Source organism: Tachyglossus aculeatus, chromosome 23 (assembly GCF_015852505.1).
Source record: "Tachyglossus aculeatus isolate mTacAcu1 chromosome 23, mTacAcu1.pri, whole genome shotgun sequence".
Taxonomy (NCBI): domain Eukaryota; kingdom Metazoa; phylum Chordata; class Mammalia; order Monotremata; family Tachyglossidae; genus Tachyglossus; species Tachyglossus aculeatus.
In genome coordinates, this window is record NC_052088.1 from 28,904,091 (window position 1) to 28,921,487 (window position 17,397).

The 17,397-nt window shown below is 44.2% G+C and overlaps 1 protein-coding gene across 1 annotated transcript in view; it reads left to right on the forward strand.

The window, feature by feature from the left end:
• The first annotated feature begins 3,710 nt into the window (after positions 1–3,710).
• LOC119944795 (endoplasmic reticulum aminopeptidase 2-like) overlaps positions 3,711–17,397 on the forward strand; it is a 39,702-nt gene continuing 26,015 nt past the window's right edge. The window contains exons 1-4 of the mRNA XM_038765942.1: positions 3,711–3,790; positions 8,477–9,113; positions 11,524–11,662; positions 15,456–15,590. Coding sequence (XP_038621870.1) covers positions 8,941–9,113; positions 11,524–11,662; positions 15,456–15,590 — 447 coding nt within the window. The 5' untranslated portion in view covers positions 3,711–3,790; positions 8,477–8,940. The remainder of the gene's footprint in view (positions 3,791–8,476; positions 9,114–11,523; positions 11,663–15,455; positions 15,591–17,397) is intronic.

Here is a 17,397-nt window from a genome sequence, read left to right on the forward strand (position 1 = left end):
TGACTCCCAGATGATTAGGGATTTCTGTCTCAGTAGCTGCCTCTTTCAAGTCGTTTCTTTTCCCTACAACCCCCTTAGTGTTCAGTAATTGGAGTTTAGTTAGTACGGGGCATTGTTCTGTCTCCCATTTGGCTGCCTCCCGCCAGCCTGGAGCTGCTGGGGCAGATTCCCAAGCTCTTTGCCAGGAATCGAGGCAGGAATTTAACAGTTGGAACTTGGCTATGGGTAGTGAGGACGTTCCCCGAGCTTGTCTCTAGACAACAGCAGTGTTCGGTAGCATGTACTGAGCAAGTTCTATGCAAGGAGCATTGATTGAGGTCCTAGGGGGAGGTGCGAGGAGGAATGTAGCTGATCCCATTTCCCTCCAGGGACTTTTTTATGGTATACATTAAGCTCTTAATAGGTGCCAGACACCTTTTAAGCTCTGGGGTAGATCCGGTTGGACACAGTGACCAGTATAGTGCATTACACCAAGTGGATGCTCAATAAATAACGCTACTGGTGGGTAGAGCACAGGCCTGGAGTTAAAAGGCCTTCCCAGACTGAGCCCCCTTTTTTCTCTCCTCCTCCCCATCCCCCGCCCTACCTCCTTCCCCTCCCCACAGCACCCGTATATATGTTTATACAGATTTATTACTCTATTTTACTTGTACATGTTTACTATTCTATTTATTTTGTTAATGATGTGCGACTAGCTTTATTTCTATTTATTCTGATGACCTGACACCTGTCCACATGTTTTGTACTGTTGTCTGTCTCCCCCTTCTAGACTGAGCCCCGTGTTGGGTAGAGACCATCTCTAGATGTTGCCAACTTGTACTTCCCAAGCGCTTATTACAGTGCTCTGCACACAGTAAGTGCTCAATAAATACGATTGAATGAATGAATGAATGAAAAGGTCGTGGGTTCTAATCCCAGCTCCGCTACATGTCTGCTGTGGGGACTTGGGTAAGTCACTTCACTTGTGTGCCTCAGTGACATCATCTGTAAAACGGGGATTGAGACTGTGAGCCCCATATGGGACAGGGACTGTGTCCAACCCAATTTGCTTGAATCCACCCCAGTGCTTCATATAGTGTCTATCACATAGTGAACACTTAAAAAATACCACACTTCATTATTATTATTATTATGTGGGCAAGGGATCAGCGGTGAGGCAGACGAGATCAAGGAGGAAGTGTTGCCAGAAGGACCCTATCTGGTTCTGTCGTCACATTCTCTCCAACGTGTGCTCTGACAGAACCGAATCACCTCAGGACCGACAACAGAAACATTGAAATGTCTTTCATTTTTCCGATGACCCTACTGATGAAAAGATGCTCTCTGCGATTGTGGGTGGCTCCACTCTGCAGAGATGGAAAGAGACTGCTTTATGACAAGGTGGAGTTTGCCATCTGCAGGGCTGGTTACCATTCTAAAAATTGGCCTTGATCATCATCAATCGTATTTATTGAGCACTTACTGTGTGCAGAGCACTGTACTAAGTGCTTAGCCTTGATCTTCCTGACCGTCCAGCTTCTCCTGTTCCAAGAAGGTAACCCCTCTGCCACTCACTCTGATTGTGTGCTTCGGGTAGGTTTGCTGGCTGCAGTTGGTTTCCAACTGCTCACTGCTGAAGCACATCACCTGAGAGGGCTTTGATAGATCATGATGGTGCTGGTCTGGCTCTCTGATTTCCTGTGTGCTCCACTTCAGAGCATCAATCAGCAGTGTCTGACAGTGCTGTGGTGACATGAGCCAAGTTTTGTTATTGTTATTATTGTGACAGATTTATTACTCTATTTTACTTGTACATATTTACTATTCTATGTATTTTATTTTGTTAATATGTTTCATTTTGTTGTCTGTCTCCCCCTTCTAGACTGTGAGCCCATTGTTGGGTAGGGACTGTCTCTATATGTTGCCAACTTGTACTTCCCAAGTGCTTAGTACAGTGCTTTGCACTCAGTAAGTGCTCAATAAATATGATTGAATGAATGAGCATTGCCTCAATCGCAGTAGTAGTAATAGTATTAAGTGCCTGCCATGTGCAAAGCACTGTACTAACACTGCGTTGTCACTGACACTCCCCCTAATTGTGGGAGTCTCTCAAGGTTCAGTTCTGGGTCCCTTTCTATTCTCCATCTGCTCCTACTCCCTTGGAGAACTCATTCACTCCCATGGCTTCAACTACCACCTCTGTATGGATGATTCCCAAATTCATTCATTCAATCATATGTATTGAGCGCTTACTGTGTGCAGAGCACTGTACTAATCTACATCTCTAGTCCTGATCTCTCTCTTGCAGTTTTGCATTTCCCCCTGCCTTCGAGACATCTTTGCTTGGATGTCCTGCCATCAACTCAAACTTAACACGTCTAAAACAGAACTTCTTATCTTCCTCACAAACCCTGCCTGCCCCCTGACTGTCCCATCACTGTAGATAGCACCACCAACTTTCCAGTCTTATCAGCCTGTAACTTTGGCATTATCCTTGACTCCTCTTTGTCATTTAACCCACATATTCAGTCCATTACTAAATCCTGTCAGTTCAACCTTCATAACCACTAAAATCTGCCCTTTCCTCTCCATCCAAACTGCTACCACATTAGATGGAACACATTCTTTCTTGTCCTGTATCAATCTCCTTGCTGACCTCCCTGCCTCCAGTCTCTCCCCACTCCAGTCTGAACTTCACTCTATTGCCCAGCTTATTTTTCTTCAGAAACATTCAGCCCATGTTTCCGCACTCCTCCTGAGAAGCCTCCAGTCCAAGAGGCCTCCCTAACTAAGCTGTCATTTTATTTTCTCCCACTCCCTGCTTTGCTTCCTTTATTCACCCTATTCTCCCCAGCCTCACAGGCACTTATACTCATATTCATAATTTATTTATTTTATTAATGTCTGTCTCCCCTCTAGACGGTAAGCTCGTTGTGGGCAGGGAACTCTGTTGTACTGCATTCTCCCAAGCACTTAGTACAGTGCTCTGCACACAGCAAGCACTCAGTAAATATGATTGATTGATCAATTGCGAAAAAATACACAGGTGAGAACTACTCAGATCCTTGGTTCTGCAGGGGCTCCTTATTTTAGTGTAATAGAGGACAGGGAACTGACGTCAGCCACATAAGGAAAGATTAAAGCAATAAGAAAATAAAAACATAAAAGATGGACAAGTACAGAACCAAGAACTAAAAACAACAACAAAATAAAAACAGTATGATTTCGAGGCTTGTCTAGTGACAAAATTTGTAACCAAAAGCTTCGCGCCTCAGACCCTAAGCAGTGAAACGGGCACAGGTCTGGGAAGCAAGAGACATGCGATCCTGTCCTGGCCCTGAAACTTACCTGCTGTGTGACCTTGGGCAACTCACTTAACTTCTCTGTGTCTCTCCCTCCCACAACTTCAGAGATCCATGTAAGACAAGGACCGTGCTTGTTATCCTATTGTACCTACCCCAGGATTTGGCCCTCAACAAATACCACAATTATTATTTTTTATAAATCCTCTTGAATAGAGTTTCAGACAAGTCACCCACAGTCCAGGCTGATAGAATTGTATTCTTCCAAGCGCTGAATACAGTGTTCTGCACACAGTAACCCCTCAATAAATGCCGTTGAGTGATTCCGTCCAAAACTGGCAAGGACGATTTAAGTTCTGTAATTTGTGGCCACAAGAGGTGGCTCTTTTCCCAGCAAGGGAGAGTTTGTTTTCTTTCAAACGCAGAAGGTAGGGGCGGAGACTGCCTAATTAGGGAACTGAAAATAAAAGTAAAAGCTCCCTTCTGAAAAATGAGGAAGAGGAGAAACGGTAATGTGCTAAGGGGTCTGCTACTTTTCATTCTTCTGTCTTTCCAAATGTGGATTTATTTCTTTTTGTTCGGGATCTGTTGAAATGGGCAAGTTTTGTGTTTCTGGTTGGAAGGGGAGGGGATTAGTGTGTCTCAGCTATTGAAATGGTCCCAAGGAGCTTGTGGGATTTTCCCTGGGAATTTTCCCGGGGCCAACAGCGATAGAACTGCCATTAGTTAAGTCAGAAAGCACGTGGAACCCAGAGAGCCTTGCAAATAATAATTATAATAATATCTAATAATTTACTATATGCCTAGCCCTGTCCTAAGGGCTGGGGTAGATACAGGTTAATTGGGTCCCACATGGGGCTCACATAGTAAGTAGGAGGGAGAATATTGCAGGTGAGGGAATGGAGTTGCAGAGGAGTGAAGTGACTGCCCAAGATCACACAGCAGTTAAGTGGAAGAATCTGGATTACAACTCAGGTCCCCTGACTCCAGGTCCACACTCTTTCCACTAGGCCATGCTGTTTCCCAAGTGTTTTTTTTTTCCTGTGGCACTCTTAAAATCCACACACCACCACACAAAATGTCATGTTTTGTAATTGGGCCATCCTTCTCTTAAAATGAGTGAGGACTTCAGTTTAGCATCTTCCTGAGAGTAAATGTTCATAAACATGTACAAAATGTAGTGACTGATATAGGAATTCTTAGGAGTAACCATGTCTGTCTCTTTTAGATGTTAAATGCAATGGTTCGCATAGTATAAAATGAAGCCCACTCTTCAATTTCAGTTTGTAGGGTGAATAAATGTAATGGGAGCAGTGGTATTTGTTAAGCATTTACTATGTACTGAGCGCTGAGATTGATACAAGATAATCAGGTCAGACACAGTCCCTGTCCTGCATGGGACTCAGAGGAAACCAAAGCCCTACCTCCTTCCTCTCCCCACAGCAACTGTATATATGTTTGTACAGATTTATTACTCTATTTTACTTGTACATATTTACTATTCTATTTTGTTAATGATGTGCATCTAGCTTTACTTCTATTTATTCTGATGACTTGTCACCTGTCCACATGTTTTGTTTTCTTGTCTGTCTCCCCCTTCTAGACTGTGAGCCCATTGTTGGGTAGGGACCATCTCTATATGTTGCCAACTTGTACTTCCCAAGCGCTTAATACAGTGCTCTGCACACAGTAAGCGCTCAATAAATACGATTGAATGAATGAATGAAGCACAGAGAATAATAATAATAATGAAGGTATTTGTTAAGCGCTTACTATGTGCCAAGCACTGTTCTGAGTGCTGGAGTAGATACAAGGTAATCAGGTTGTCCCACGTGGGGTTCACAGACTTGATCCCCATTTTACAGATGAGGTAACTGAGGCCCAGAGAAGTTAAGTGACTTGCCCAAAGTCACACAGCTGATAAGTGGCGGAGCTGGGATTAGAATCCACGACCTCTGACCCCAAACCCGTGCTGTTGCCACTAGGCCATGCATGCCGCTTCTCTAGAGAAGATAAGTGACTTGCCCCAGGTCACATAGCAGACAAATGGCTAGAGCATAGTCCTGGGAGTCAGAAGGACCTGGGTTCTAATCACAGTTCTGCCACTTGTCTGCTGTGTGTGACTGTCTCCAACCAGATTAGTTTGTATCCACCCCAGTACTTAGTACAGTCTCTATCACCTAGTAAGCGCTTAACAAATACAAACAAACAAGTGGTGGAGCTGAGATTAGTACTCAAATCAGAGAACCAGCCTGGTTTAGCGGATAGAGAACAGCCGTAGGAGTGAGGAAGGACCAGGGTTTCTAATTCCCGCTCTACCACTTGACTGCTGTGTGTGACTTTGGACAAGTCACTTCACTTCTCTGTGCCTCAGTTACCTCATCTGTAAAATGGGGATTAAGACTGTGAGCCCCATGTGGGACAGGGACTTTGTCCAACCTGAATACCTTGTATCTACCACAGTGCTTAGCACACAGTAAGTGCTTAACAAATGCCTTAAAAAAAGTCATTTGACATACTGCCATTTGCCTTCTCCAGTAGGCCATGCCATATTTTTAACCTTGAGTCTTTGAGTGAAGTGTAGTCTATGTGTGTTGTGTTTTTGTGTATGTGTGTATAATAATGATTATGGTATTTGTTAAGGACCTACTATCCCCCATTTTCATTCAATCGTATTTATTGAGCACTTACTGTGTTCAGAGCACTGTACTAAGCGCTTGGGAAGTACAAGTTGGCAACAAGTTGGCCCCCAGGCACTGTACTAAGCACTGGGGTGCGTTTAAACAAATTAGGTGGGAAACAGTCCCTGTCCCACATGGGGATCACAATCTTAATCTCTATTTTACAGATGCGGTAACTGAGGCACAGTTAAATAAAGGGACTTGCCCAAGGTCACAGTAAACAAGTAGCGGAGCTGGGGTTAGAGCCCGGTCCTTCTGCTTCCAGGCCCATGGTCTACCCACTAGGCCATGGTAGAAAGAGAGAGAGAGGGAGAGAGAAGGAGAGAGAGAGAGAGGGAGAGAGAGAGAGAGAGACACAGAGAGAGAGATGTATGTATATATGTAGGTATACATATATTTGTTTTTAGTGGGCAGATTGACAGCAGAACCCAGCTGCTGCTTAATGCCCACAGCAGGCTCAGCCTTGTGCCAGTCTGAAGAAAGGGGAAAGGGAATTGGTGGGCCCCGAATCACCATGAAACCGCAGAGGGGCTGGAGAGGCCCAAGTGTGAGGGACAGATAGGGTTGGTTCCTTCTATAATGTGCCTCCTCCTCACTGCCCAGGAGCCCACAGCATCATCAACACAATGGTACTTAGATGCTGGGAAAAATACAGGATAATCAGATCAGATACATCCCCTGCCCCACATGGGGCTCACCATCTAAGAGGGAGGAGAAGCATTTATTTTATTTTACCTGTACATATTTACTATTTATTTTGTTAATGATGTGCATATAGCTTTAATTCTATTTGTTCTGATAATTCTGACACCTGTCTACATGTTTCGTTTTGCTGTCTGTCTCTCCCTTCTAGACTGTGAGCCCGTTGTTGGGTAGGAAGCGTCTCTATGTGCTGCCGACTTGTACTTCCCAAGCGCTTAGCACAGTGCTCTGCACACAGTAAGCGCTCAATAAATGCGATTGAATGAATGAATGAAAAGGAGCAAGTTCTTAACTCCCCTCCTCCCCCTACAACACATTTTACAGATGAGGAAACTGAGGCTTAGGAGGGACTAGCCCAGAGTCACATCGCAGTCAAGTGGCAGAATCAGTATTAGAACCTAAGTCCTCAGATTCCCAGGCCAGGCCGCTATCTACTAAGAAGTTTGATACCCGGGGTGGTTCATTCATTCATTCAATCGTATTTATTGAGCGTTTTCTGTGTGCAAAGCACTGTACTAAGTGCTTGGGAAGTACAAGTTGGCAACATATAGAGACGGTCCCTACCCAACAGCAGGCTCGCAGTCTAGAAGGGGGAGACAGAGAACAAAACATATTAATAAAATAAAATAAATAGAATAAAATTCACACAGCAGGCCTTTGGCAGAGTCAGGGTGAAAATCGGGGTCTCGATTTGCATCCTCTGTGCTCCACCCCCAGACTGGGCTGCCTCTCTGTATGAAATGTCCTGCCACATCTGGGCTGGGAACTGGATAATTGAAAGTTGCAAAGGAAGTGGTGAAGGGGAGTTTTAAAAGCTTGTTTTCCAAAAGGTATCCCTCCCTTCAAGCAGAAGCTCCTTGAGTGCAGGGAACAAGTCACTTTGTTATTCTGTACTTAATAATAATAGTAACAATAATAATAGCATTTGTTAAGCACTTACTATGTGCCAGGCACTGTACTTAGTGCTGGGGTGGATACAAGCTAATCAAGTTGGACACAGTCCCTGTCCCGCATGGGGCTCACAGTCTCAATCCCCATTTTACAGATTAGGTAACTGAGGCACAGAGAAGTGAAGTGACTTGCCCAAGGCCACACAGAGCCAAGACTTGAACCCAAGTCCTTTTGACTCCCAGGCCCAATATCCAATACCCAATATCCATTATGCCAAGCTGCTTCCCAAATTCCTAATACAGTGTGCCCCACCAAATAGGTGCTCAATAAATGCTAGGACTATTATCATTTTATAAACGAACCAGGTCTACATCAGTATCACTTCAGTGGTTTACAAATCCTGTTTGCTCACAAGTGACTTTTCCTCACTGTGGAACATGAGAGAGCAAATCAGTAAATACCAGCTTGGTAAAAACGGATGTTCATTTTGGTCTGAATTTCAGTCAATTGGTTGCATTTTTTGAGCACTTAATGTGTGTAGAGCACTGTGCTTGGGACAGTACAACACAGCAATATAACAGGCACATTCCCTGCCCACAATGAGTTTCCTTATTTCACCCTTGAAAAGAGCATCTGTAAACTCTTTTAGAGACCTTCAGAAAAAGAGTCGTACAGTAAAACATATGTACTTCGGAATCCTTGGATTTAAGAGATCTAACTTATTTTGTATTTACAAAAACTCCCTAAGAATCAAAATTGACCTTCATATTAGTCTTCACAATGCAACTTTAAAAATCTCTATTATGGTCTAACTTCGTTAAATCTAGAGGATTTTAAATCCACTTTATTTTTAAATAGTCTCCTTTCTTTTAAATGTGACACGTGTAGAATGGCATTTATTGACCTTTCTTTCTCTTTCAGGCCAAACCATTGAAGAAATTCTCTATTACAATTTTATTGACCAAAGACTCTCCAGCTTTTCCCTCAGATTTGTTCAAGTGAAATATTGAATTAGCTATTCCCCTAATCTAATTAAAATGTTGTTTACAATATTGGATTCCTCTTTACCCATCCTCCTGACGCTCTTACATGTTCTGAGTTGCAACGAGAGCAAAAATGTGGTCAGTGGAGAAAGAAATGCAATCCCAGATTTCCCTTTAGCAACGAACGGCTAGACATTTCCCTGGAACAAATTGAGACTGCCCAGTTGGGTTCTTCCGATCCACTATGACCTCTCCATTCACCCAAATCTAACAACATTAGTGTTCACGGGGACAGTGAAAATTACCATCTCCGTCATTCACAAAACCAGTTCCGTAGTGCTCCATAGCAAACATCTGGAAATCACCAAGGCCACTGTTGGGGAAGATAATGGAAAACCACAAATGGACTTAAAAGTGTGGGAATATCCACTTCATGAACAAGTTGCCTTAGTGTCTGCCACACCGTTGTTGGCCAATAAGGAGTACTTCCTTTCTGTTGACTACAAAGCCAATATTTCAGATGGTTTTTATGGATTTTATAGAAGTACTTACCGAGCTAAGAATGGAGAAACAAGGTGAGTGATTTCAGGGTGCCAGGATGGTGCCGGTGATGGGGACGTAGACCAGTGATCTGACCTGTTTTACCCAGTAGTATTCGTTCATTCAGTAGTATTTATTGAGCGCTTCCTGTGTGCAGAGCACTGTACTAAGCGTTTGGGAGAATACAGTATAACAATATAACAGACACATTCCCTGCCCACAACAAGCTTACAGTCTAGAGGGGGAGACAGACATTAAAGTAAATTAAAAAAATTACAGATATGTACATTAGGGTGACGGGATGAATAAAGGGAGCAAGTCAGGGTGACACAGAAGGGAGTAGGAGAAGGGAAAAGGAGGGCTTAGTCAGGGAAGGCCTCTTGGAGGAGATGGGCCTTCAGTAAGGCTTTGAAGGCAAGGAGAGAATTGTCAGTCAGATAGAAAGAGGGAGGGCGTTCCAGGCCAGAGTCAGGATGTGGGGGAGAGGTCAGTGGTGAGATAGATGTGATCGAGTTGCCATAAGAAGGTTGGCATTAGTGTTTTCCAGGCACTGGCCCCAGGGGCCACCCAGTTGCCCTAGCGGGGACCACCTCAACTTCTTCGGCTAAGAATAATTGTGGTGTTTGTTAAGAGTGTCCTGTATGCCGTGCATCGTACTAAACGCTGGGGTGGATCCAAGATGGTCCCATCAGCCATGGTTCCGGTCCTGTATAGGACTCTGAGTCTAAGTGGGAGGGACAAAAGGTATTTAATCCCCATTTTGCCAATGAGGAAACTGAGACATACAGAAATTAAGTGATTTACCCTAGGTCACACAACAGGCAAGGGCTGAAGTTAGGGTTAAAACTCAGATTCCCTGACTCCTGAGCCCATTCATTCATTTATTTGATGGTATTTGTTCATTCATTCATTCAATCGTATTTATTGAGTGCTTACTGGGTGCAGAGCACTATACTAAGCACTTGGAAAGTACAATACAGCAATAAAAAGAGGCAATCCCTGCCCACAATGGGCTTGCATTCGATTGAAGCCTAAGGTAAGTGGCTCAGTTGTTTATGTCTTCCAAGCTAGAGTGGTGTGATGTGAACTGAAATTTCCCAGTTCATAGTTGGAATACCCTGGCAGGTTAGGTTGGCAAGTTGGCAACATATAGAGACGGTCCCTACCCAACAGTGGGCTCACAGTCTAGAAGACATTTAAGTGCTTCCTATGTCCCAGGTACTGTACTAAGTTCTGAGGCAGGTACAAGCTGGTCAGGTTGGACTCAGCCCATGTTCTTGACACATCGTAAGCACTTAAATATAATCATTATCATCATCATCATCATCATCATAGTATTCATTCAGTGCTTGAGAAGAAGCATGGTGTAGTGGGAGTCAGAAGGTCAAGGGTTCTAATCCTAGCTCTACTACATGTCTGCTGTATGACCTTGGGCAAGTCACTTCACTTCTCTGCACCTCAGTCACCTCATCTGTAAAATGGGGATTGAGACTGTGAGTCACATATGGGACAGGGACTGTGTCCCACCCGATTAACTGGTGTCCATCCCAGTGCTTAGTAAAGAGCTTGGCACATGGTAAGCTCTTAACAAATACCACAATTGTTATTATAATTCAGCAAGCAGAGCACTGTTTTAAGCACCAGGAGGGTAATTCAATAAATATGAAATATATGTAAGTGCTAAGGTTCGCTAATAGAGTGACATGACCAGGACAGTGGGATTAGAAAATAAAGTTGTCCCCTAAGAAGGGCTTTGAAGGAGAGGGAGTGATGGGATGTGGAAATGTGAGCAGGGAGTGATGAGTGATGAGCAGGGAGTTAGAGACAAGGAGAGTCACTAGTGAGGTTCCCTTTGGGAGAAACATGTGGGCTGGCATTTCTGGTGAGGGAGGAATCAGTATAGGGGGTCTTGAAGCTAGGATTTTTTGTTTTAAGCAAAGCACTTGTAAAGTGTGTCCAATCACGGGGAATGTACTGGTCATGGGAGGAAATGCCAAAGAGGAAAAATGTGAAATCAATTCAAGCTCTTAGAAGTAGTAACCTATGTGATAACCAAACAATCATTCATATTTATTGAGTGCTTACTGTATACAGAGCACTGTACTAAGCACTTGGGAGAGAACAATGTAACGGAGTTGGTGGGCACATTCCCTGCCCACAACAAGCTTACAGTCTAGAGGGGGAGACAGGCATTAAAATAAATTCCGAATATTTATTCAGAAATTCCCAGTGCTGTGAGGCTGAGGGTAGGATGACTGTCAAGGGCTATTGTAGTCTCCGAAACACTTAGTACTGTGCTTTGCACAGATTAGGTGCTCAATAAATATGACTGATTGATTGATTACAGATCCAAGTGCACAGGTGATGTCGAAGGGAAAGGGAATTCACCTGTCTAATTAAGAACACTCTTCCCTGCTATGTCTGGGGCTTTGTGTGTCCTCCTAGATTACTGGCTTCTACTCATTTTGAACCAACCTCAGCTCGGATGGCGTTCCCCTGCTTCGATGAACCGTCTTTTAAGGCCAATTACACAATCAGGATCAGGAGGGAAGCCCACCACATCGCTCTGTCCAATATGCCAAAGGTATGATTTGGGATTTGATTTTGCTCCCTGGATTTTTCCTCTGCCCTGTTTATTCCTGGTAGCTCTGGGCAGTGGTGGTTGAAAGCAGCATGACCTGATGGATAGGGCATGGGCCTGAGAGTCAGAATAATAATGATAATAATAATAATAATAATAATAATAATAATGGTATTTATTAAGCACTTACTATGTGCAAAGCACTGTTCTAAGCACTGGGGAGGTTACAAGGTGATCAGGTTGTCCCATGGGGGGCTCACAGTCTTAATCCCCATTTTACAGATGAAGTAACTGAGGCCCAGAGAAGTGACTTGCCCAAAGTCACACAGCTGACAATTGGCAGAGCCTGGATTTGAACCCATGACCTGACTCCAAAGCCCGTGCTCTTTCCACTGAGCCACGCTGCTTCTCTGGGTTCTAATCCAGACCTGGGTTCTAATCCGGGCTCCGCCACTTGTCTGTGGTGTGACCTTGGGTCAGTCACTTTGCTTCTCTGTGCCTCAGTTCCCTTATCTGTGAAATGGGGATTAAGACGGTGAGACCTGTTGGGGACCAGGACTGTGTCCAACCTGATTAGCTTGTATCTACCCCAGCGCTTAGAACAGTACTTGATACCTAGTAAGCATTTAACAAATACCATTGTTATTGTGGGGTTGAATCAATCAATCAGTCAATCAGTGGTATTTACTGAGAATTTACTGTGTGCAGAATACTCATTCCCTACCTACAAGGAGAGTCTGAACCATCCAAAGCATTTTTTATGGTTTTTATTAATTGTTTACTTCTTGCTAGGCACTGATCTAAGCACTGGTATAGGTACAAGCTAATCAGGTTGCACACAGTCTCTGTTCCACATGGGGTTCACGCTCTTAATCCCCATTTTGGAGATGAGGTAACTGAGGCACAGAGAAGTGAAGTGACTTGCCCAAGGTTACACAGCAGACACGTGGCAGAGCTAGGATTAGAACCCAAGTCCTTCTGATTCCCAGGCCCTTGCTCTATCCACTGGGCAATGCTGCTTCTCAAGGAGGAGCTTGTTGCGTGGTTGCCCTTCGTGGCTCAGCACAATTTGAATCCGGAGTTCTTGCTTGAGATGGAAAAGACAGGATGGAGAATTTTTTTGGCTGGCTTCTCACCCTCTTTCCTCTTTCTCACACATGCCATTTCAATAATGCTAATAATATTTGTTAAGGCTTGCAATGTACTGAGCACTGGGGTAGATATACAATAATCAAATCAGACCCCTGACCTACAAGGGGCTCACAGTCTAATGGGGAGGGAGTACAGATATTTAATTCCCATTTGACAGATGAGGAAACTGGGGCCCGGAGAAGTGAGGAGACTAGTCCAAGGTCACACAGCAGTCAAGAGGCAGAGCTGGGATTAAAACCTAGGCCTTCTGAGTCTGAATCCTTTGTTCTTTCCTCTGGACCAGGCTGCGCTTAACTAAGGTGGGATGCGTGGCCGGCCTATTCCTAGGGGTGTAGATATATTTACATAAATTCAGGAAGTGGTTATTTTCAGCCCCAAACCAGCTGGAATGAAATTTCCTGCCAATCTGAAGGCAGACTGCCCCATTATCTGCTATGGGAATGAATTAAACTTTGAGGACATTCTTCTTTCCAACAGGGCTTTCACGTGTCTCTCTCAGCTTCCTGTTTGGTTTAGAGTGTTTCCATCTCAGTTTATTTTTTTTTTTATGGTATTTGTTAGGTGCTTGCTATGCATCAAGTCCTGTTCATTCATTAGCATGGCTTAGGGGAAAGAGCACGGGCTTGGGAGTCAGAGGTCGTGGGTTCTAATCCCGCCTCTGCCACTTGTCAGCTAAGTGACTTTGGGCAAGTCACTTAACTTCTCTGTACCTCAGTTACCTCATTTATAAAATAGAGATTAAGACTGTGAGCCCCACATGGGACAACCTGATTACCTTGTATCTATCCTAGTGCTTTGAGCAGTGCTTGGCGCATAGTAAGCGCTTAACAAATGCCATAAAAATCATATTTAGTGAGCGCTTACTGTGTGCAGAGCACTGTACTAAGCACTTGGGAGAGTAAAATACAACAATAAAAAGACTCATTCCCTGCCCAGCTAATAAGGTTTGAACACAGTCTGTGTCCCACATGGGGCTCAGAATCTTAATCCCCATTTGACAGATGAGGTAACTGAGGCACACAGAAGTGAAGTGACTTGCTCAATGTCGCACAGACAACAAGTGGTGGAACCGGGATTAGAACCCAGGTCCTTCTGACTTCCAGGCCTATATGCTATCCTCTTGGCCATGCTGTTTCTTGACTGGGAGCATTCTAAAATGTAGACTAGATGTTCAAGTCTCGTATCCAACTAGGAAGAGAGTCTGAGTTAATGATGAACAGAAATGATTGGCAATGTTAGGGTCTTGTCTTATGCCGTCAAGTTATTTCCGACCCATAGCGACTCCATGGATACATCTCTCCCAGAACGCCCCACCTCCATCTAAAATCATTCTTGTAGAATATCCAAAGAGTTTTCTTGGTAAAAATATGGAAGTGGTTTACCAGTGCCTTCTTCCATGCACTCAACTCAAGTCTCCACCCTCGACTCTCTCCCGTGTCTCTGCTACCCAGCACAGATGACTTTTGACTTGTAGTAATAATAATAATGGCATTTATTAAGCGCTTACTATGTGCAAAGTACTGATTGCCTTCCACTCGCCAGCCAATGCCCAAGTTAGGAATGGAATGGGTAGGCGCCTGCTTGACTCTCCCTCCCATAGCTGAGGCCAGTAGAGTAGTGGTAAATCTCCAGGTGCGACCTTGAGAGGGGAATGTTATGATAGTTACATGTTTATCTACCCAGATGGTAGATAAACAGTCTGACAATTTCACAGTCTAAAATGGAAGAAGGAGGATTAGTCTCCCCCTTCTAGACTGTGAGCCCATTGTGGGCAGGGATTGTCTCTATTTGTTGCTGAATTGTACCTTCCATGTGTCTAGTACAGTGCTGTGCACACAGTAAGTGCTCAATAAATACGATGGAATGAATGAATTGAATAATCCCCATTTTACAGATGAGGTGAATGAGGCACAGAGAAGATAAGTGACTTGCCGAAGGTCACACAGCAAGCAACTGGCAGAGCCTGTATTAAAAACAGTTGACTAGAAATTGGGTTATAAACTCTGCTGGCTGGGGGTGTTGTCTTTCTCTAGTGTATAATTCACCTAGTGGAGGGATCCAACCCAGATAAGGTGGTGTTGCCATGGCATAGCAGGTGGCACAGAGCCCACAGTCCTCAGGGAAAGAAAAGAAACAGCATAGCTCAGTGGATAGAGCGTGGGCCTGGAGTCAGAGGACCTCGGTTCTAATCCCGGCTCCACCACTTACCTGCTGTGTGACCTTAAGCAAGGCACTTAACTTCTCTAGGCTTCAGTTACCTCATCTGTAAAATGGGGATTAAGACCGTGAGTCCCACTTGGGATAAGGACTGTGCCCATCCCAATTTGCTTGTATCTACCCCAGTGTTTAGTACAGTGCCTGGCATATAATAAGCACTTAACAAATGCTATAAAAAATAAACGAAGGAATGATAAGCACTTAGTACAGTGCTCTGCACACAGTAAGTGCTCAATAAATACGATTGAATGAATGAATATTCAGAGACCGTGGTGGTGATCTGATCCAATTTCTCTCATGCTGTCTCTCTTTCCCCCTCTCTCTCTCTCTCTCACTCTCACCTCTCTCTGTCTCTGTCTCTCTCTCTCTGTCTCTCTATCTATCTATTTATCTATCTATCTATCTTTCTCTCTCTCTCTCTTTTTAGGTAAGGACTGTGGCCATAGGTAATCACCTCCTGGAAGATCACTTTGCCGAGACAGTAAAAATGAGCACGTATTTGGTAGCCTTTATCGTGTGTGACTTCCAGTCTATCAGTAGCGCAACTACATCTGGAATTAAGGTAAGACTTGATTAAAGCTTAACTCCTTTAAGCATCAGCAGGAATCACAGGGAAAAAAAAGTATGCTTTTTCAGTAGCAAGCAGGCTTCCCAGACACCAGTATTCCAAAGTAATTGGTTATCTGAATCAAGTTTACTCTAGATAATCTCAAGAGAGTCTTGCCTGGTCTTACGCTGTCGACTCATCTCCAATGCAAAGCGACTCTTTGGATTCATCTCTCCCAGAACACCTCACCTGCAATTGTTCTGGTAGTGGATCCATAGAGGTTTCTTGGTTAAAAATCCAGAAGTGGTTTACCATTGCCTTCTTCCATGCAGTAAATGCTAGTCCCTGCCCTCGACTCTCCCATGCCGCTGCTGGCCAGCACAGGTGAGTTTTGACTTGTAACAGATTGCCTTCCACTGGCTAGCCTCTGCCCAAGCGAAGAATGGAATGGGTATGCCTCTTCACTCTCCCTCCTATAGACAAAACTGGAGAGTACTGGAAACTCTCCAGGTGCGATCCTGAGAGGTTTCTCAAGAGAGTTCAAGAGAAGAAAAACACAGTTTCCCTGCCCCCTGAGGAGCTTACAGTAAAAGCGGGAAACGGATGGACAAAAATATTACAAATAGTTGGAGCAAGACAAAGAACAAGGACATAATAGGTAGTAACACAAACAGGACACATTGAAGGTAAATACAGAGAAGCAGCATGGCTCTGTGGAAAGAGCCTGGGCTTGGGAGCCAGAGGTCATGGGTTCTAATCCCAGCTCCACCACTTGTCAGCTCTGTGACTTTGGGCAAGTCATTTCACTTCTCTGGGCCTCAGTTACCTCATCTGTAAAATGGGTATTAAAACTGTGAGCCCCACGTGGGACAACCTGATCACCTTGTATCCCACCCAGCGCTTAGAACAGTACTTCGCACATAGTAAACGCTTAACAAATGCCATCATTATTATTATTATTAATGTTCAGTATTAGAATAATTGACTGTACATAAGTGCTGAAGGTGGCAGCTGGATTGGTTTGACTTGGGGTGGTTGGGAATTAATTAGGGAAGGCTTTCTGGAGGAGGTGCAGTTTAGGAGGTGTTTGAAGATGAGGAGAGTGGTGGTGTGGCAGATTTAATTAAGGGGAGCAGCATGGCTTAGGCGATAGAGCATGGCCCTGGGAGTCAGAATATCCAGGGTTCTAATCCCGTCTCCGCCACATATCTGCTGTATGACCTTGGGAAAGTCACTTCTTTTCTCTGGGCCTCAGTTACCTCATCTGTAAAATGGGAATTGAGACTGTGAGCCCCATGCAGGATAGGGACTGTGACCAACCTGGTTAACTTGTATCTACTCCAGCCCTCAGAACAGTGCCTGGCCCACAGTAAGTGCTTAAAAGGTACTACTACTACTATTATTATTATTATTATTATTATTATTGATTTGGGGGAATTTTAGGCCAAGGATCAGTGTGATCAAGGTCTCAGACTCAAGAGAGTCAAGAGCAAAGGTTCAGTTAAAAGATGAGCTATGGAGAAGTGAAGAGTATGGCTGGGGATAAGGTGGGCAAAGACAGCTGATATATAAGACAGGGGAGAAAGATAGGGGAGAGCCCCAAAACTGATAAAAGAGGGGCTTTGGCTTGATGTGGAGGTGAGTGGGCCACCATTGGAGCCTTTTGAGGAGGGGAGGGACTTATGCCAAGCGACATTTCAGGAAGATGGTCCAGACAGCAGAGTGGAATATAGACGGAGGTGGGAAGAGGATAGAGCCTGGGAGACTAGTGGGGATGACCATCTGTTTGCAATTCTGTTATATTGTACCCTCCCAAGCATAC